Here is a 20,873-nt window from a genome sequence, read left to right as displayed (position 1 = left end):
TGGTTGTAATTTTGTGTTCTGGTCTCACCGAACATTGTGCAGGCAAGACTACATCTTGAGGGGCCTGTGTGGAAGAACTTTTGCTTGTCCCCCCAGACTCCCACCTCCTTTCCGCCCCCCTTTAGCATTTTGCTGTATGGTCTTGATTTCTTTCCAAGGATGACTGGTGGAGGGTAATTCTTCTCTTTCTATTATTAGCTATGGAATGGGACAGAATGACCTGAGGGGAAGAAAAAAAGGCCATCAAGGGGATGGATGCCTGGGTGTCTCAGTCGTTTAAGCATCCGACTTCTGCTCAGGTCATGATCTCGCGGTCTTTGAGTTCAGGCCCCACGTCAGGCTCTGTGCTGAGAGCTCAGAGCCTGGAGCCTGCTTCGGATTCTGTGTCTCCCTCTCTCTCTGCACCTCCCCTGCTCGCACTCCGTCTCTCTTTCTCTCTCAAAAATAAACATTAAAAAAAAAAAAACAGAATAGTTGCCTCTTTACCACTCGTGGAACGAAGGTAGTACTCTTTTGTAGGATTTGCGAGGAAAACAAACACCCGAGACAAATAAATGTCATGTCATGTCAAAGAGCACGTGTGTGTGTGTCTATGTGTGCGTGTGTGTGTGTGTGTGTGTGTGTGTGTGAGAGAGAGAGAGAGAGAGAGAGAGCGCTTCATTGTTCCCTAAATGGCTGCTCAGGCACCCCTTTCCATCCCTCCACCTCCCTTTTCCTTCCCTTTAGACACACACACACACACACACACACACACACCCCTTAGGGTAGTTCCCTTGGCATCACCAGCAGATTCTTTTCTTTGCTAAATTCCTTACTAATTTCATAGCTTTTTAAAAACTTCACTTCCAAGGCCTCCCAATCGAATACCCACTACCGGGAAGTCAGAGAGAGACTTCTCAGGGTGCACAGGAATGGAGGGAGGTTGGGGAGAGCTTCCCTTGCCTTTGCTCAGAGCTCGTAGTTTAGAGCTCGTGATTTATCCAGGTGTTGGTTCCTACCTGGCTTTCCTTGACACCTTCTGCAGGCCTGAGATGAGAGCCAGCAAAGGAAGAGCGGGGGTGGGTGAAGGAACTGGGGTGAGCCAGTGTGCCCAGCCCTCGTGTGCAGGCCGGCTGTCTCACCACCTGCACATTCCCTGCACCAACCCCCAACAGCTCTGGCATGAAGGTGTCCCTCCCGGCCCCTTCAGGAGTTTGCCCGAGAGCTCCCGGAGAGCCGGCCCGTGCTCACTAAAACCGTGGCAGTCAGTTGAGCTGTCCCCGGGAAAACGTAGAGACTTCACAGGACCATCATCTCATAAGCCTCCTCTTCCTCCCTGTGGAGACGCCCCTAAACCATGGTTTCCTAGAACTGGTCTCAAAAAATGATTCCCAAATAATTGAAACAGGAAAGCCAGCTGACTGGATTGTCCAGTTTGCCTGATAGTCACGGTCGGGTTGTTTGCTTAAATCAGTCAGGCCAGCGCCTCCATCTCGGCTGTGGCTTTTGGCTGTGTCATTATTGTTAACCACCCGTTTCCAGAAGGAAAGAGAAGTCAGCTCGTGAAGATCTGTAGGCCCAGCTCTCACTCACCGATCGTGAACGAGGCCTTCCCCTTCTTCCTCCCTTGCCTTTTTAGACTGTTTTCAAATCCCATAAATATAAACATGTGGCTCTTCAACCGCATCTGTAGATAATAACTTCAGGGGGCTTCCTGTTTACATGGCAATACCCATTTCCCAGCCAAAAAAGCTCTGCAACAGAGAGCTGAGGTGTTTATTGGGCCAGTGTCGGCTGGGATTGAGTTAACAGGAAACACCCACTCTCAAAGCAATGTCTGATGATTAAATATTTGGGGGGCAGGGGGCACAAGGGGTCAGACGCACTGGAGAAACGTCTTTCCTTCCTCCGCCTGTCATTTCCAGTGAGAACAGAAGCAGCCATGACAAACATGGCCAAGCAGTCCAGGCCTAACAAAGTCCCACAGCTGTGCTATGCCCTGGCTACAGAGCCCGGAACGTGAGGAGGAGGGAAGAAGTGCAGCGGGAAAGCCAGGAGCCCCCCTCACGACACAGCCAAACCTCAGGGTGCCATCAGGTGAAGGGATGGAAAGGGTTGGTACACATCCATCTCTGGGAAGCCCCGCCGTCTTCTGCCTGGCTAGACTGTTTTAATGAGCAATGTATTCTCACACCAGTTCTGTCAAGAAAGCCCGACCTAAGAATTTAAAGAGAGCCTCTAGCCCACTGGTTCTCAATGGGGGGTACGTTTTCCTCCCAGGGAACATTCTGGAGACGTTTTTCATTGTCATGACTGGGGCAGCGCTCTTGGCATCTAGTGGGTAGAAGCCAGAGATGCTAAATATCCTACAATGCACATGACAGCCCCCCTACACACACACACACACACACACACACACACACCCCAAAGAATTATCCAGCCTGAAATGTCAATAGTGCCAAAATATGGCCCAGTGCTTCTCCATAAACCAAAAAACTGAGACCCAGAGGAATAAAGCGATTTGCCCTAAACCATGCTTCTGGACAAAGCCACAGACCGTGCGAAAGCCATTGTGCCCACCTGTCATGCAAGGCCTTTTAAAACGACACAGATGTCTGATTTAAAAGGATAACTAAGTATACAGCTTCAAAGAGTTGCAAACAAGTTTCCCAGCCTACGTGTCACCCGAGTGCTTTCAGGATGTCTCCTAGTCTTAGAAATTAGCTGTTTCCAAGATTTCTCAGAAAACAATGTCAAACAGGTAAGAATGAGCAGATCTCAAAGGAGGCCTCTCTATCTCTTAGCATCATGTGGGCCACCGGCCAGGGCCTGACCATCTCTGCACCACGGTTTATGGTCCTTCTTTTAGAACTGTGGTAAGCCAAGGCGGACAGACAGCACAGGACATAAAGAAAGCCACCACTCTACCCCAGGCCCTCAACCTTATCGAAGGGGAGGGACTTACCAAAAATATACTATGGCCCATAAAAAAAAAACAAAAAAACTCCAAACTATAGTTATGCTCGCTAGTAGAATTGTTCTGAGGCTAGAGCTCTCCAGGCCAAGGTCCATTTTTACTTACCCTTGAGGTTTGATTGACTTTCTGTTTTAAGAACCCAAGAGAGACGTGGGAAGGAAAACAGACTACCGGCTATGGCCAGGCTGCCTGAGATCTGACCACAGCCAAGGGTTCACTTGTGGGCCCTTGTTCATGTGCCCAGAGATTAGAACCACAGGGACCATCGAGACAGCTGTCTTTGTATCTGGACTGGTCCCGTAGATAGAAGAAGGGGCTTTACCGAAGGATGGGGTGAGCGCTCCTTCCTTCAGACACAGGCTGATAGGGAAGTGAGTTCACTGCTAGATCCTTCACCCACGCCCCTGTAGGAGTAGGACAAAAGAAGAAGGTAGCGCTCACGGAGATTTTTCAACCTCTCACCAGTAACATAGACCTCTGTTCTCATCCGGCCCTGGCAAGTCCCACGGCCAAAAAGTGCCCAGGTGTAGGCAGGAGTAGGCGTTAGACTAGAGAATGGAGCCGCGGCTGAGAAAAGACCCAATGTACACACATAACAAAACCAAAAAAGCCATTTTATTGAAAATTAAATTCAAACTTCAAATTAATATTACAATCATGAGAAAAAAATGCCAAATAATTCCATTTACAGTTGCAACATACAATACAAATAGTCCCTTTGAAGTTGAAAGTAAACTCATCCACAATCATGGCCTGTGGGACAAACCAGAATTTGTACAATATGTGCAGGGAAAGCAGATCTTGGGCAACAGCAATTGGAAAAAAATAAAAATGAGAAGCTTGTATTTACACAAAATGCTACAAACATTTTTGTTCCACAGAAATCTAAGAACGGTAAAGCATATCCAAAAAGAAAAAATGGAATTTTATTCAGAATACCTAAGAAATTACTGTAACTTATGGTTTTGGCTGATATATTTCAAAGTACTGCATCAAAAGCAAACAGTTATTTGTAAACATGAAGTAAACAAACATCTAAAAAATTCTCACACAGAAAATATTTTTTAAATGCATTCCTTTTTTAAGAACAACAAATTCAAGGTTTGGAAGAGTCGCTTTTATTTTATTGGTTATTGTTCTTTCGAATATCCTAGAAATAACTCCTGTTCTCGCTCATGCTCTGTGTTTCCATGCATTAACCTAGACTCTGAGTCCGTTCCTTTCCTGGGAATGGAGGGAACTCTAAGCCAGCACACACATCTCGTCCCCTCTGAGTTTGCAACGGATGGTCCCTGACGGTGTGGATTTCTCAGCTTCCTTTTAAAAGGCCCCGGTGGGGCGACACTGTCTACAGAGTAACCCACAGCTCATCTGTTGCGTCTCTCTCGGTTCCAGGCTGGAGGTCACTTCCCTCATCCAAAACCAACGCTGTGGTACTTGTTCGGGGGCCCTGGCAGAGGTTACAATTTGTGAGACAACTCAAACAGATCAACGTGTCTGTGTTGGCCACACTGTAAACTCCAGCAACGTTGGCGCTACAAAGAACCATGCTCCTTTAACCTGAAGGAAATACAGAGCGTTGGCTACTACATGGCTTCACGGTAGGAGCAGTAGTAAGGCTTTGCTTTGGTCTTCAAATCACAGATCATACACATGACCCAGTGCAAATTAAGGGTTCAGTTTAAAAAAAAAAAAAAAAAAAAAAAAGGAAACGAAAAAGAAAAATTTAACCCCCAGGCTTTGACAAAGGGCAGAATTTGATCTAAGAAATGTGACTTACCCCTTTGGAGTGGTTGGAGGGAGGGGACAAGTGCTTGAATTTTTCCCAAGGAAAAAAAAAACAAAAACAAAAAAACAAAAAAAAAACTTTTAAAGTGTTTCTGGGTTGCTGCCTGCAGCCACTCTAATAACATTTCAACACAAAAGCATCCCTAAAGTCACTTAGTATGTGTACTGTAAACTTAAAAAAGCCCTTTTAACATTAAAAAATAATGTACAAATATAGTACCTTTTTTTTATTATTATTAAATAGGGTACAGCTGGCACCGGCGGTAACATTTTTAGGTCAATTAATTAAAATTGAAATGTGTAACCAGACACTGGCTTTTTTAAGTGCTGCTGAAACACACACACATATTTTACACTTACAAATAAATGGACAGTGTCGTGCTTCAAGCTACCACACACAAACAATAAATAGTATCAGCTACTACTGCCATCTTAGTTAAGAGAAAAGTGGCTTATTTATCTAAGCATACTTGGTATACGACCTTTAGAAGGCAACCAGTTTCGTTTTGCTTTGTTTTGTTTTGCCCTTGGTTTTGGTTGGGAGGAGTCGGGGCGATTGCAAGGGAGGCGCCCAGCGAGAAGCACGGGGTCCCCCACGCTGCCCTGCGAGGCCTGGCGGCCAGCGAAGCGGGCTTGCGGCAGGACGACAGAGCAGGGGTCTCTAGGCGCTGGAGGCAAATCTCTACGAAGTTCTGTTCAGAGGGGCACCGAATTGAAAGGAAGGGGCCCGGACCTGTGGGAGCCCAGGCAGGGATTTGCCCGGTGGTGTCGTCGAATGATCCTGGCTTGGATTAAGGATTCCCGCTTGAGAATCTGCCAGGAGCGGTCAAAGTGCATCTTACAGGAGGGCTTCCGCTCAGATTCATACACAGTAGTAAGATCCCAAACTCCACATGACCTTGCCTTCCCTTGACGCAAAAGGGTTGGCTACGGCTCCCCACAGGCCAGGTGTTCTCTCAGGTCAGCTACCTGCTGGAACTTGCCTGCTACTTCAGATGACCCGCTCCCCCGTAAGACAATGACAGAATCTGCTCCTTTAAGGGCAGAGTCCGTGGAGAGCTGCCGGCGGGGCCTCGGGGAGGGCAGGCCTGGGTTCTCCTGACTTTCTGTTTGGCAAGGCCGGTGGGTTAAGAATCCCCGGGACAATTTGGCTTTTCCTGTACTAAGTGCATCCTGATGGACCCTTCAGCCACAAGGGCGGCCGCCTGCTACGTCTTCCCTGGGAAGCCTGGCGATTTAGAGTTTTGCTTTAACTATGAAACGGCAGAACGTTTTTCTGCAGTTCCACGATTCACTTGTGCTTGTCTTTTTAGTATGACAAGAGTCATTGTTATTTGAAAGAAATTAGGAACCCACATCACTCCAGCATTTCATGCTAATAAAGGGCAACAATAAGAGATAAAGGGCTAAGAGTTGGTTTTTAAATCCCCAATTATTGCTTTAAAAGGCAAAGCTGCGTTAGAGGCGATCAAAGATCTGAAAGAACGAGACATAACATTTCCTTCATACGTCACAAAAACAAGCTACATCTAAAATATTTGGAGATGGACGTATTTTTGAAAATCACATTGTGCCTGAACTGAAACTGCTTAGCAATATTTCAGATATGGCTCTAGCCCACTGAAGAAATTTGTTATTTAATAAAGAGCACTTTTAGAGACCGAAGTCAACACATCAGTACACTAAGAAATGTTTCAAGGGTCCAAATGTCATTAAATAATTATAAATATATCTTTAAAGTTATATGACCATTCACGTTAGCAAGTTACCTCAGATTTTACACATATTCATAATTTAAAAAAAAAAAAAAAGAAAACAACACACAGCCAAACACAAACACTATCTATACCATTATGGCTATAATAAGGTATTGCCATTTTCAGTTTTGCATAAAAGGAGAAAGGAGAAGGGGGGTAAGGATCGAAGGATGGGATTTCTTTTTGGTTAAATGGGAAAAGGAAACAAAAAAAGTACAAAAAAGTAAAATAAAATCATCTATCCTGCTCAGTATTTTTGGAGTCACTTTCTTAAAAGTAGGAAAACAACAACAACAACAACAAAACTGAACCAAACAGATCGTACGAGAACTTGCGGCAAGTCTGAGAGCAGTTTGGAACAGTTACTCTGAATGGATCGCACTATGCGGGAAGCGTCCATTCTACCTCTTTGCCCTCTGCGTGCACCTCGACTGGCTTTGTAAGCTGGTCTGCAGAGGGCACTGGTCCATACACAGCTGCAACCGTGAGGGTGTGCGGTTTCAAAGCACAGAGAGGAAGCGGCTTTGCTCTTCTTCCTCCTGAACCTGGAGTCCACCTCTCTGAATTGGCATAGGAACGGGTTATTTACGATAACAGGCCAAACGACAACAAAAATACCTTTTTCCTTTGTGAAAGTACGTCTTACATAGAAAACCATCTGAAACCTGAATACGATTGTCTCTCTTGGGCCTTCTGCTTCTCAGTGTCTACCCTCTCATGGTTGCAAGATCATGACTGAGTGGGTGAATGAAAAATCTTCTAAAAAATAGGCACTTTGTAGATAGCTAATTGATATACATATATATGCGCTCTCTCTATATATGTATATATCGATACATTTGGGATGCGGCTCCCAGACACCGCTGGGCCACTGCTGAGGAATTTCAATATGGCCGCCAAACAGATTCATCCATTCTGCCACTAGAATTCAAAACAGTTGGGGAACTGCTGTGGCTTCCATCAGCGTCAACACCATCATTCTGGGTGGGCAAATTTGGGTTTAATAGCGTGCTGCCATTCGAGGTGGTGGTGCATGGCGGAAGCATTCTGGAAGGAGACCGATCTCCCCCCGGCACCATGGGGAACTGATAGGATCCTGACGAAGTGCCATAGTAGAGATATGGAGTGCTGCTGGTCTGGAAGGGTCCACTCTGGCTTTGGGAAGAGCCGGGGTAGGGTGGTGGCAGGTAGGTGTGGTAGTGGGTGGTGGCGGACATACCGAGGGACATGCCTGAGGTGACTGGCGGGGTGTAAGTAAAGGTGGCTGGATAGTGCATTCGTGGGTTGGAGAACCGGCTCTCAGTGAGGGATGAAATGCTTGGGAACTGCCTGGGGTCTGAAAAAGGGCCCAGTTCTGAAGCACCTAAAAATTATAACAGAAGATGGGGGGGGGGAAAAAGTCTGTAAATATCAATTAAAATAAAGAGAGAATTGTTACAAGAAAAAAAAAAACAAAAGCAAAAACAAAAAACAAGAAACTTTAGCCTCCCAAAAAGGAACAGCAAAGCCACAAACAGACCTTCAAATGCACCGGTCACTAGACAGTCTTTTTTTTTTTTTTTTTCCACTTTACCGTCTTAGCGGTACGTATCCTTAAGTTCTTCACCCCCTTGAAAAAAGCCCAAATGTGTGCTAGGTCTTATGTGTAAACCAACCCAACACCGCTCATTACAGATTCACTCCTCAGACTTTAAGACTGAATCCTCATTGGTTTTTTTTTTTTTTTCTCTTTTCGTTTCTCATTGCACCTCAGATATTTGAAAGTGACATTTTTACTAAGTCACTCAACCTAATTTTATTTTCTCAACCCAATATAAAGAAACCCCAAAGTGATCAGTTTTGTTACTGGTACTCTTGGCAAGGCCCCTTCATCAATGAAGGAACTTCAAAAAGATACCTTAACATGTTCCTATTACTTCTTTTCCATTTTTAAAATAATGTATAATCTTGTTTTATTCTTCATCTTAGTAACAGATTTCAAAAAAAAAATAAAAAAAAAAAAATCAAACCGGACTGAAATCAAGCCAGATTTCCACGTGTTCTGGAACTATCTTACTTTTCTGGGGGCACATGAGGAGAGTCTAACCCTTAGAAATTCTCCCTAGGGTCATACACTAAATAAGTGGGTTTTAAAAGTGAGGGTGGGGGGAAGGCTTATAGTACCTAGGAATCAATGCATTTCGTGTCTCAAAGGGAGACCCAGGACCTCATTTAGGCCAGCGGCCAACCGTAGCTTTCATGAGACGCTCTGCGCCCAGGGGAGAGGGGTAAGAGGGCACCTCAACACCCATTCACCAGGGCCCTGTGCCACATCCTAAGGAATCAGCTTCAGGCTAATTCCAAGTGGTACCTGGAGGCAAAGCTGGCTTTGCCCTGAAATGGAAAGTCCTTTAACTTCTAAAGCTAACAGTGTGCCTCCTTAATAGGTATTTCTGGTGCTTAAACTCATAAAACCATAGCCATAAACCACTTCATGTAGAAATCAGTTTTCTGATATGCCTAAAAATTTAGTTGTGATCTTCAGCGACTGGGTTACAATTTTCTAAAACTGACAGAATTATGACAAGACCTTCTATAATACTGGTGTTCTCAAGACTGTGTCGCATCTAAAATCTTCCAATTCTCTGCATCTCACGTGTTTGCTTTTCTATAGTTTTGATCCATAAGGGAAAGCACTTAGGACTTCTTCAAGGCCTTAGTCAGGAGGTACTTCTTCAGCCCCATTTTTATTTAGCCCTTGTTCTTGGATACTCCAGTATTTATTTAAGGCATAATCCTGATACTTTTCTTTAAAGGTGCCGATTGAGAGTTTTGATTTTTGTCAAAATGCACACCGCCTGTGATCTCCCTAAGTGCCATGATGTGCGTTTGTAATCCAAAGTGACTATTTAAAAGCAATATAGAGTTAACAAAAGTTTTTCTCGAACATTGGACAGTACCAATCAGACAGCCCCGCCCAGCCCAGCCCCCGCAATTGTTAAAAGTCTCACCTGCCTGGCTCTTCTTACTGAGAGTGGAAGGCCAGAGGCAGAAGTCAGAAGTGGCAGTGTCATCATCTGTAAAATGAGGGGGATGAGCTCTAAGTTCCCTTCCAGCTCTAAGGGTTCTAGCACCTTGAACTCCAAGACAGCAGGAGAAGCAAAGCCGAGGGGGAGGGGGAGGGGGAGGCAGAGAAGTTCCCACCCCTCTTCAGTGCTTTCCCGGATTCCCCAGGCCCATAAGCAGAGGGTAAGAAGCTAGTGAGCGGCGTCTAATACCAGAAGCGAACACTTTCAAGATGACGAACCAAAACTAACGCAGTCTGGGCGGCTGCTCTCTGCTTTTCATAAATTCTTCCATCTTCGACAGGCCCCTGCCTAACCCTCCCAAATACAAAATCCTCGCCGGCTCAAATGTTAAAACGTGGAAGTAGTGATTATGACAGAGGCTCAAAAGGGAGCAGATGAGATTGAAGGTGCCCCCCCCAACCCCCGCTCCGTGCTTATGCAGTCTGCCTTGGGAGACACAGGCGCTACGTGGAGGCCACAGAGGTTCCTTGGCCAGCCTTTTCACTGCACAGCATCTGGTGAGCTGGGGCTGGCGGAGCTAACAGTAATAGGCAGGCCACTTCTGTACAGATTACATTCAATGCTCGGATCATGTGAGAGAAACCAGAATAACGTGAACAATTTCAAACAGAAAGAAGCCCCACTTAAAACATCAACGCCTGCCCCCCTGCCCCACAGAAGCACAGAGCTCACACAGATAGGCTTGTCAGTGTAAAAAAAAAAAAAAAAAAAAAAAAAACTTCTCGTGGGTATTTGTACTTAAAATATGCTGTAGTCATAATTAAAATTCCATGTGGTTTCCCTTATTTTGATGCAGAAGCCTCATTAAAACCCCCGATGTGGGGCCCTGCCAGTAAACTCCAATATGGTTTTGAATTTATTCCTCCACCCCCTCACCTTCTCTGTTTTACCTGATGCATTCTGCTGATGTTTTTATTACCCGTCATATGCCAGGATCACTGTACCTTTTTGGTTTATAGATGCCAGCTAATGGAAATTGACATTCATTTTTCAATTATTGAGCTCTGGCTGTGGTTTATAGAAAACAATGCAACAAATTTCTGCTAGGTTTACAGAATTTTGACCAATCACTTCTAGTCATTTGAGACTGTAATGTCTTGAAGATTAACTCCTTCTGGGCAAAGAGAGCTAATGTGGACTTTAAAGGGATTATACAGTCATTTTTACAACTTACAAAATGTAGAATTATCTGGAATTGCCTTACTCAGTTCGTGCTACCAAGAAATGTTTCTGAAACACCCTGCAATGTGTTCTGTATGAAGAAATATTAACAACTCCATACAGTCTCACATGAGATCCCTTATATAATAGTCTATGGTGAGGAAAAGGAAAAAATTCTAAACTTAAAAGGAAAAAAATAAAATAAAGCCCTCCCTAATCTTCAGTTTATAATAATTGGTGCAGAAGTAAACGATATAATTAAACTTTCTTTCATTGAACAGGGTAGTATCTGTTTTTAATCTCTGTTTTGCATATGAACTTGGGTATTCTTTTAGACAGCCTTCTTGACATTGTGTACTAAACTACACATACCTGTGTAACTAGCCACATTACAACTACAAACTTACAAAAGATATGGAGTAGAATACAACACTTGGGTGAATTTCTAGGGAGACAAACAAAAGTGACTTCAACAAAATTTTGCACTTACAAAGATTTAGGTCATGTCCTCCAGATTCTCTATAGTACCCATTTACTCTCCTTTGCCGGTTGGGGCACTCTGATGGAAAGGCCCAAATCCCTCATTTACTGCTAAGATAATCCACTCTAATCTTACCCATTAACAAGCAGGGAAGCTGAGATCCAGAGAAGGGGAGCCACGTACACGACGAAATCACGCTGCTTGAGAGATACAGAGCCATGACTTCTGACCTCTTTGCGATCTTAGTTACCCTTAAGGAATCTGGTTGACACCATCATAGGTACATATGTATCTTGCCTTAGAAATCTAACTTTGCCTTTTTTAAAAAAAAACATTTAAGAAGGCTCTTCTGGTGCCTACATGTTGCCCCAATGAGAGTTACTGTCTTTGGGATATACTGACAAATTCTTGGACGTCTTGTTGGATCTAATCTGCTAAATTGTGGGCAGTTAGTTCAGTTGCTCATAGCATGATGTGAATGAGACCTAGGTCAAGGGTTTGATTCCCTCAGGACCTGCTGGGTTCCTACAGACGCGTTTCATTCCGGAACTGTTATCTGTACCTCTGGCCACAGTCAGATAGCTTGCAAAGGAATGCAGCTCTCATAAAGAGAGCTGCAAGAACCTTGCTCATTAAAACAGCAGCAGCAGAGCCTAATATGCATGGGAAGAGTATGCTAATAAAATGCCCATGAAGCTCCAATAAAAATAAAACCAATATTACAAGTAAAAAAACTCTTGGGGCACCTGGGTGGCTCAGTTGGTTAAGCATCTGACTTCAGCTTAGGTTATGATGTCACTAGTTTGTGAGTTCAAGCCCCACGTCAGGCTCTGTGCTGACAGCTCAGAGCCTGGAGCCTGCTTCAGGATTCTGGGTCTCCCTCTCTCTCTGCCCCTCCCCTACTCATGCTCTGTCTGTCTCTCTAAAAAATAAATAAACATTAAAAATAATGAAAAAATAAATAAAAAGAAATTTTAAAAAGCTTGCCTCTTCCCCCCGCTCCCCCACCCCATCCCGCCAGCCAAGGTCTATGGGGAGAAAGGAAAGTTTCTTTTTCCCCAACGGGGTTTCTTGGGTCTTCAGAGCAAGTGAAAAGTGTGGTGGCAAGAAGTGAAACCAAAGAAAAGGGAGCATAAAAGAGAGCCCCCAATCTTCAGGTCTTGTGGTCTGCAATCCCCCACTGGCATCTTCCACACACTGCTTTCTAGCGCTAGTTATCCTGGGTCACACTGGACTCCTAACTAACGAGTGGGATGCTGAAGGCAGAGATTTGTCTAATCCTTGTTGGCCTCCCCCTCAGTGCTTAATAACAAGATTACTTGACATTTCTAGGCCTTTACCTAATGCTTTTGCATACATCTCACTTAGTAGGCCCTCTGTAAATCATGGTCGGCCTGAGAACAAGCAAGGAGATCCCTAGAACGAATGGAAACAGGAGTCTGAAAACAGTAAGAGACTGGGTATTTGTCATTTGGGGCTGTCAGCTAGGAAACCCTGTACCCGCGCATTGTCCCCTCTCAGCAGTGGGATTTACACATCCCACCTGAGGCGGCAGGTCAGGTGCAGGAAAGGAAGAGGGGCCTTGAAGCCAGGTGGAACTATGTTGGCACAGGCAGAGTCCCCTGTCCTACTTTTTAACGTAAGGGTATAAATGTACAGAATGAAAAGCCATCATCCTTCTCCACAATGAGGTGTTAACTTCAAAGCTTCATTGGGGCCTTTTAAATGGTAGGAGTTATTGCTTCGACAAATCTCAAATAAGCCCAACGTACTTTATTAACCCCCTCACGGCATTCTTTCCTTCAGAACGTAGAATACTCAGGATCGCCACAGAGCTGCTTTCCTCTAAGAATCTTCTTCCCTTTCTACAACATTTCTAGCTGCCCCTCCCCCAACTGCTCTATTATATAATTTCCTATTTCCCTCCTGTTCCAATAGCATTTATTTTCTGTGTCTCTCTTTTGGCCCCTTAGGAGTCACTACTTTACTGAACTATTAGCTGTTTCTTAGCCTGTTCTCTCCAACTATAAAGTAAGCTTGGGATGGTAAAGGTCATGATTTATTTTCCTCTCCTATCCCTTCTGCACGGTAGGAGCTTAAGTTTTTTGGGGTTTGCTTTTTAATGTACATATATGGATGGATGGATGAATGAATCGGTAAGAAAGTTAGTCTAGGGATCAGGAACTCTGTACAATGGTTGGTACATTTTTGACGCATTAAAAACATAGATATAATAAGCATTAAAGCAATGCTGACATCAAACCTCACATGCATTCTAATACCACTCCAGACTATAAATCCTCATAAAACTCTCTTTAAAGAGTGTTCAAAGCTCTTCCCAAGCATCATTACATCACCTGACCTCATGTTGCGGACAATCAATCACCACTAGTGAACAGATTACCTCTGTTTTGCCACTGGTGTTGTTCCCGGTATCCTTAGCCCCAGCATCTGTATTTTATGTCTATCCTGGGGGCCACAGAGACAACAGAGGAGGGAGCAGGAGTGCCAGGCCACAGAAACATGGCCTGTGGGAAGGTGATCCCAGGGCAACCGCCCCCACACAGGTTATTTATTTGGGATAGGTAGTAAAGGTAACAGAGGGTAAAACTCACACTCTGTCAGAATTTCTGGACTAGTACAGGCAGCAAGTACATCAGAGTCAACAAGAATCGAAGACGACCTTTATGGATGAAGAAATGGAAGTCTGGAGACGAGGTAGATGTGAATGATACCAGGAGATTAAAACGAGGCTCTTCTTCCTGTAAAACCGGAGGGTGCCACCCCCACCCAGGCACAGGTCAGTCTTTCACAAGACATGACCGGGCACCTGCCCCACGAAGGGTAGAAAGTGAGGAGGCGGCTACTGGCATATTCGGAGTTCTCTGTCCTACTTTTGCAATGTCACGTCTCACTGCTCCCCAGTATGAACCCTCTTCTTCACGGCAGGACATACACTCAGGACCCTCACTGGAGCTTTGCGCATGCTCTCCCCAGACTCAGGACCAGCTCTCTTCTCTCTGCCAGACTAAGGCTGGGCAAGCACTATCTTTAAAGCTCACCAACAGGGGCACCTGGGTGGCTCAGTCGGTTAAGCGTCCGACTTTGGCTCAGGTCATGATCTCACAGTTCGTGAGTTCAACCTCCACACTGAGCTCTGTGCTGACAGCTCAGAGTCTGGGGCCTGCTTCAGATTCCATGTCTCCCTCCCTCTCTCTCTCTCTCTCTCTCTCTCTCTCTCTCTCTGCCCCTCCTCCGCTAGCACTCTGTCTTTCAAAAATAAATAAACATTAAAAAAAATTAAAAAAAAAAAAAGCTCACCAATACCCAACAGCTTCCCAGGATGCAAATTCTTGCCATCTTTGCTTTTTCATGTACATCCTGAACATTTATGTATGTAAAGTCTACTCCACACATTTTAAAGTATTATCATTGTGTTTAGAGAAGTACTGTCATTTTCCAACCAAGGGGAAAGCAAATTAAGAATAAGAATCGTGTATTCTTTTAGATCCTACCTACTACATAGTGCAGTGCTAAGAAAGGACAGTACTTCCAAAAAATGTGCTACACAGATGAATTACTAGCATTACCAACAGGCAACATGACAGAAGCAGAAACGCTGTGTAAAGATCATCCAAAAATCGATTTTGGACTATATGCAGGGTAGTCCTTTGCATTTTCCACACTGAGGTTTTCAAGGATTTTTACATCAATTTTCTTAATTTCCCTGAATTTCCCCCCTCACTTGAAAATGATCAAGAATCTATCATTAAATTAGCTTTACTTGTAATTACATTAAATAATAATTGGAAAAACATACCCTACACAGGAGAAATGTAATGGATCACACCGATGGAGAAGAAACCAGCAAAATGAGAATGTGAAACCAATTTTTTTAAGATAATGGAAGGTCAGACTAGCAAACTCCATAGTTTTGCAAAAGAGAGGAAAAGTGCCTCAACTATCCAGGATAAATATTTATTTTCCGTGTTGTAATGAATTGTACTTTTCCACTGCATGCTCACAAATTCTGAAAGACCAGCTGATCCTAAGGCTAAGAAAGTATGCTATGCTGGAGGAAAGAGAGAGGGGGAAAAAAAAAAAAAAAACAACAACAACCTGGCAGTTTCCAGAAACTTCAACCATTCCTTAAACCCACCCAAATTTTGAGGATATTGTTGGAATACTATATTTCCTCTTTTTGAAGGCAAAGGAGGCAGGCATTAGGATATGTGGGAGTGTATGCACACAGAGAGGGAGGGTAAGAGAGAAGGAAGGAACCAGGGGGTTGGGGTGGGGTGGGGGGGATGGAGAGAAACGGAGGAAAAATGAGAGAGATCTTCTTGCTAGGCCCTGATTAAGAACTTTTTAAAGGCCTAGGAAGGGTGGGTAGTCTTTGAAACCAGATCCGCTGCAGGAAGGAGGCCAGCACCCAGGACACCGTGTCTTTCAGAAGGGGCCACCCACGGTGCCGAGGCGGTCATATGACTGCTCTGTCACATCCTGAAGCCATTTCCAGCCCATGCACACGTCTGTGCTCCCATTTAGAGAGGATGGGATATATTGGGAACACACATATGGAAACACTTTCAGAGAATCAGTTTCCATGAAATTCATAATGAGCCAAGTGGCTTCAGATGTGGTTGCGTTCCTCCGATTAGCCAGAGGAAAAAAAAAAAAAAAGGAAAAAAAGGAGGAAAAAAGGGACAAATCCAGCCTTTCAGACCTTATTTCAGTTTCAGAGAAATTAAAAACCACTAATGACTTATGGCTACCAAAACATGGAGCCATAATTAAGAGAGGAAAAACTAGGAGAAAGAGGGATAGAGGTTTAAAAGCAGTAGTCTTCCCCTCCTCAAAATAACAGCATCAATATCAGTAATCTTATCTTAAATCACGGGGAGGCTTTCCTGCGATGGTATCTGCCCAGAGTGGTAGAATTCATTTTCTGATATCCTGGCAGAAGGCAGTGCGCATGCGCGCGCGGGGGTGGGGGTGGGAGACGCGGAGGGGGGGCGGAGGCTCCAAGACCCGCTCTTATTTGATAACATATGTGGCCAATTAAGATTATTTTAAAAATTGCAACTAAATGATAAATTGTTCCTCAGTAAATCTTTCAAAAAAGCTCGAATGCAGAGGGGACAGCCTGGTATTTTCTCGTGGCCTGCGCTAGTGGGAACTCAGGCTATATTAAAAGCAGAAATTTATGAACTGGTCGAGATGTTATATATTAGACACCAAAGCTTAGCTGATAGGAGGGCATGAAATACAAGAAGGGAACAAATGGGGGAGGGTTTTTAAAGAGGGGCATAAAACGGGTATTAGTAAGTTCAAACATTATTTTTATATTAAAACAAAAACAGGCATTTTACAGAGTAAAATTTCACGTGAAGAGAAGAGACCTGAAAAGGCTCTCCTCAAAGGAGCGGGGGTTCTTTGGGGGTTGTGTCAACAGATTGAGGAGAGCGGCAGCAGTGAAGGAGGCCTGGAGTTTCCTCTGCCCTTTGGGGTGCTTTAGTGGAAAAATCTGAGGAGTGTTTCTCTGGAGTTTGGTAGCATGCCTGAACCCATTGTTCAGGAATGCTCTGACTCCAGGTTGCTGGGAACCAGCACTGGGCTATTGCTTAACAGAACAGCCTTTGCTTTGCGCCAACCATAGGAATCCCGTAAGAGATTTCATATCCACGGTATCCCATGACGTGGCCAGTTTCACTAAGAGGAAAGACTGGCTAGCCAGACAAGTGAGAGGGCAGGGCTCTGATCTGCAGAGGATTTTTACTGAAGTATTCCACTCACGTTATGGCACTGAACCCTCCCCACAGCTCTGTGAGGTACACAATGTCATTGACCCCCACACTGAGGACAACACACTGAAGCTAAGGGAAGCAACTTCCTCAAAGTTATAGACCGGGAACAGGTGGCCAGGACCTGGCCCCAGACTGGTGGCACAGATTGTGGCGGCCACAATCTCCTCCTCCTGCAGAAAATCAGGTTCATTCGTCATGCCGATTCTAACTGATCGGCCGTGCCCACCTGGAGGGCAATGATGAAAAGGGGGCTTGATCAAGTATCAAAGACAGCCCTGGGGACAGAGGTGGGGATGGGGTGTGGAATGGGGAGGCTGACACATGCCACCTGTCTGCCATGCTTGACAACGGATTCCCCGATTGTCTTTGCCACTGATGCTCTAAGGAATGTTGGGCCAGTCGCTTTTTCTGTTTGTCAGATAAGACCCTCATAAGTGAAAACCGGCAAAAGTACACAGCAAATATAAACATCTCCACCTCCAAAGGGTATTCCTTCCTACGAGTACCACTTGAACTAGCAGAGCGAGAGGAAAAGAAAATTGAAACACTGGGTCCAAACTAGGCAAGACCGGAGGTGAGATTCAGAATCCTGAAAGTCCCGGTTTACCCCGCACACCCAGTTCCAGGCCCCAGCGGAACTCTCCTGTAAAAAGCATGCCCATTGCAGTGGGGAGAGGAGGCAAGGACAGCAGACAAGCATCACAGGGACCACATCCCACCATCCCCTGAATGCACAGACTGTTTTCAGCTTGGACTTCAATTCTCCGCTTCCTAGAGTACGAAAAGCTCTGCTCCTCTCCGTCTAGCACCAATGCGGTCAGACCCTGCCTCTGCGTCCAGCACTGAGCCAGAAAGACCCTGGGGGAAGGAAGAGTTGGCTCCAGGCAGCAGCTGCCCCCGAGGCAGTATTAGTCGAAACCTGAGAAGCCTGGATATTCCCTCCAAAGGCTTAGCACCCCCATGTGATCCAACGGCCCATGTGATTCAAACCACCCAATGTCCCAAGACCCAGAATTTGAACCAGATCACCAAAGTACTAACCACTCAGTCAGCTCTAAGGGGGACAGCTAGGACAGGCCTAACACAATCCATACTAACATCTAGGATCCAAGCCCTAGGCTTTAGGCTCCAGCTATATCCTGCCAGGACGCATCCTTATGTTTGCCCTCTCTCCCTCTACAGTCCGACAGACACACTGAACTCCCCAGCATAGGCCTTTGCTGGTCATGCGCAGGGACTGGTTCCCGTACCCGGAGGAAAATACAAGGGGCTTCTTGGCTGGGACAGAAGGTTACCTTAAAATCAAGACCCACTTTTGTGTGTGTCTTAGACCTTCTGCCCACAAGGCTTATCTGGGTTCCTGAATCCTCAGCTTGTCCAACTTACTGGTTCCTCAGGACTTCCTTGCTCATTACTGCCTACCTGTTCTGTGGCTTCATGTCCCACTCTTTCCTCAAGTATGTGTACATTTCTAGATCTCTACAGACACACAACAAATGTCTGCTGGGATAGCAGTCTTGTCTCTTGTTTACCTTTCCAGTCTTATCTCTTACTCCACTTCATCAAGTCTACGATCCAGTCAAACTGGACCCTTTTCCATTTCCCGTACGACCCCCCATCTCCCCACCTTCGTGCCCTGGTTTACATGATTCCCTCAGGCCCTCAGTATCCCCACCCCCCATCCTATCTCATAGGAATCTCGGAAGTCCTATCCCTGGAATTCTACGCAGCCTTTAAAACCTACCTCACAATCCCCCTCTGCTTCAAAGATTCTTCTCATGTTCTTGTTTTAGCCCAATAGGGACCTCTCCATCTGCACCTGGTTCTCCATCCGTGTCTCTCAAGGTGTGTACACGCTGAGGACCTAGCATCCCCCTTATCACGTGACTAGCCTACGAATTCCTTGAGAACAGGCTCTGTCCTTCGTATCTTTAAACACACTGTCGCTCCTCTCAGAGCAACACATGGTAAGTATTTGTGTGTGTGTGTGTGTGTGTGTGTGTGTGTGTGTGTGTGTAAAAAGAGATGGGAATACCCTTACTGCACTCTGTGTATGCCTTCTGGTTTCTGCCTATTCCAATTTGTGTCCCTTTTCCCCACTGGGCTCGTCTCATTAGCATCCACTATTTTTCATCCTATTAGAAATCATGATAGGCCAAAGGACGGTATTTCTTTAACAACAGGGGAACATTTCAATTGAAGTTTTTTTTTTATAAAGCGATGACAGGCACACCTTCTCCCATTGGAGGTTCGGATCCAGTAACATCAGGAAACAAACTACTAAGTTTTATTTAACTGAAAAACTGACTCACTCTGAAAAGAATTTCTCTTGCTTTGTTTCTAGAGTTGAGCCTAAAACCTCGTACAAGAGACTTCACCCTATCCTGAGACAAAGCCCCTCATACAACTTCCGAATCCAAACGCGGTGTTACAGAAACTGGTTCCTCTGACGGTCTCAGAGTTTTTCCACTCAAGCCTCGCACACGGAATTAACTCAAAACTTCTGCAAGAGAAACGTCCCTTTTAGAGTTTGATTTGGCATCAGTTTCAAAGAGCTGTTTGTATATTTTAGAATATGTAGAATTTTCCTTTGATTGAAACCTCTCTTTTAACAATGGACAAGAGATGATTTCTCTTCTGAGTGATTTAAACAAAAACAAACACATCTTAGTTACATAGAGCCTTGTTCTCAAAGTGGTTTTTTTTGAGAGAAATCAAACCCTACAGATTGTTAAGCATTTGGCAAAAGCCTTCAAACAGCCAAAGCCAAATAATAGTGAACTTTTTCCTTGTTGTAGGAGATAAACAAATACTAGAGCAAATCGGGGAGGGGGGGCGGGGAAGATCTCCTTTCACTTTCTACTCCACTTGATAACACACACACACACACACACACCCCTTCAGAGGGGTTTCATCCTCCATGCATACTTCTGGTGCTATAGTCCTAAAACTTGCCACAAATGGACATTTTCAACATCTGTTTGTGGCTGCTCCCAGACTCCCTGAATTTCTTTGGGATGTGAAGCCTTCTGTCTCCCAAGTGTAAACAGACATACCTAATTATGTATTAAGGTGTCTGAGAATAGCTACTTGTTTTGATGACCACCCCCCTACACACACTAAAAAAAAAAAAAAAGAGAGTGAGCAAGCGGGCCTGGTCTGCTCTGTGTGCTGTGGGACAAACAGTAGCCCAGTGGTAGCTCCTTCTCAAACAATTCTCTGCCTGCCACGGACAAACCCCAGTCCGACTGTTCCCAGCCCGAGAATACAGTGTACCGAGTCTCTTCCAGATGTGGACCAAAACAGCCGATAACTGGTCAAGAGAGATGACACTGTCACCAAGCCAGGGCAAAATCTATTCAGTTTCTTCATAAGGATTTAATTTCAGGGTAAAAGGGGAAAGAGCAAAGGAGGAGGAGATAATTTAAGGGTAGCTCTTTTTCTTCTTCGGATCACAAGGGGCCATCCGTGTGCAGCAGTAACAGAAAAAATGTCAGCAGCCTATTAGAAATGTAGCAGGAGAAAACCATTCTAGAGCACTGGACTATCAGCCAGAGATTTGGGTTCTGGTCACAGCACTGTCCCAGGCGAGCAGGCAGCCATGAGGAGTCCCTTCCCCTCCCTGACCCACACATTCCTTGTCAGTAAGAATGACAGAATTTAACTAAATCATCTCCCTGGGTTTCTAGCTCCAAAATTCTGATTCTGCTACATGTGAGACAACCTGCAGAATTCCAAACATACCTTCAAAAGTCCTATTAGAAACACTGTTCCTCTAAAGAAAGGTGCCCATTCATTAAAAAATAGTATCTCGGGGTTTTTTTAAATTTTCTTAATGTTTATTTATTTTTGAGA

The 20,873-nt window shown here is 44.8% G+C and overlaps 1 protein-coding gene and 1 long non-coding RNA gene across 5 annotated transcripts in view; one reads left to right on the top strand and one right to left on the bottom strand.

Annotated features, from left to right (window-relative positions):
* RUNX2 (RUNX family transcription factor 2) overlaps nucleotides 1-20,873 on the bottom strand; it is a 258,972-nt gene that overhangs the window by 32,785 nt on the left and 205,314 nt on the right. For 2 of the 4 annotated variants that reach the window (XM_049652781.1, XM_049652783.1), the window contains 2 exons: nucleotides 9,492-9,557; nucleotides 3,552-7,864 (listed from right to left, as the gene is read on the bottom strand). The exons of 1 other annotated variant lie outside the window; for it this stretch is intronic. In XM_049652781.1, coding sequence (XP_049508738.1) covers nucleotides 7,386-7,864; nucleotides 9,492-9,557 — 545 coding nt within the window. In that variant the 3' untranslated portion in view covers nucleotides 3,552-7,385. Of the gene's footprint in view, nucleotides 1-3,551; nucleotides 7,865-9,491; nucleotides 9,558-20,873 lie in introns of those variants that run through there. One more of the 4 variants, XM_049652782.1, reaches the window with a different exon arrangement.
* On the top strand, nucleotides 18,799-19,647 carry LOC125937900 (uncharacterized). The gene is made up of 2 exons (XR_007462540.1): nucleotides 18,799-18,985; nucleotides 19,363-19,647. It is a non-coding gene; the product is annotated as an uncharacterized LOC125937900 (long non-coding RNA).

The sequence above is a fragment of the Panthera uncia genome (assembly GCF_023721935.1).
Source record: "Panthera uncia isolate 11264 chromosome B2 unlocalized genomic scaffold, Puncia_PCG_1.0 HiC_scaffold_24, whole genome shotgun sequence".
Classification (NCBI taxonomy): Eukaryota; Metazoa; Chordata; class Mammalia; order Carnivora; family Felidae; genus Panthera; species Panthera uncia.
Note: the sequence above shows the minus strand (reverse complement) of the source record. Positions and strands in the feature narration are given on the sequence as shown.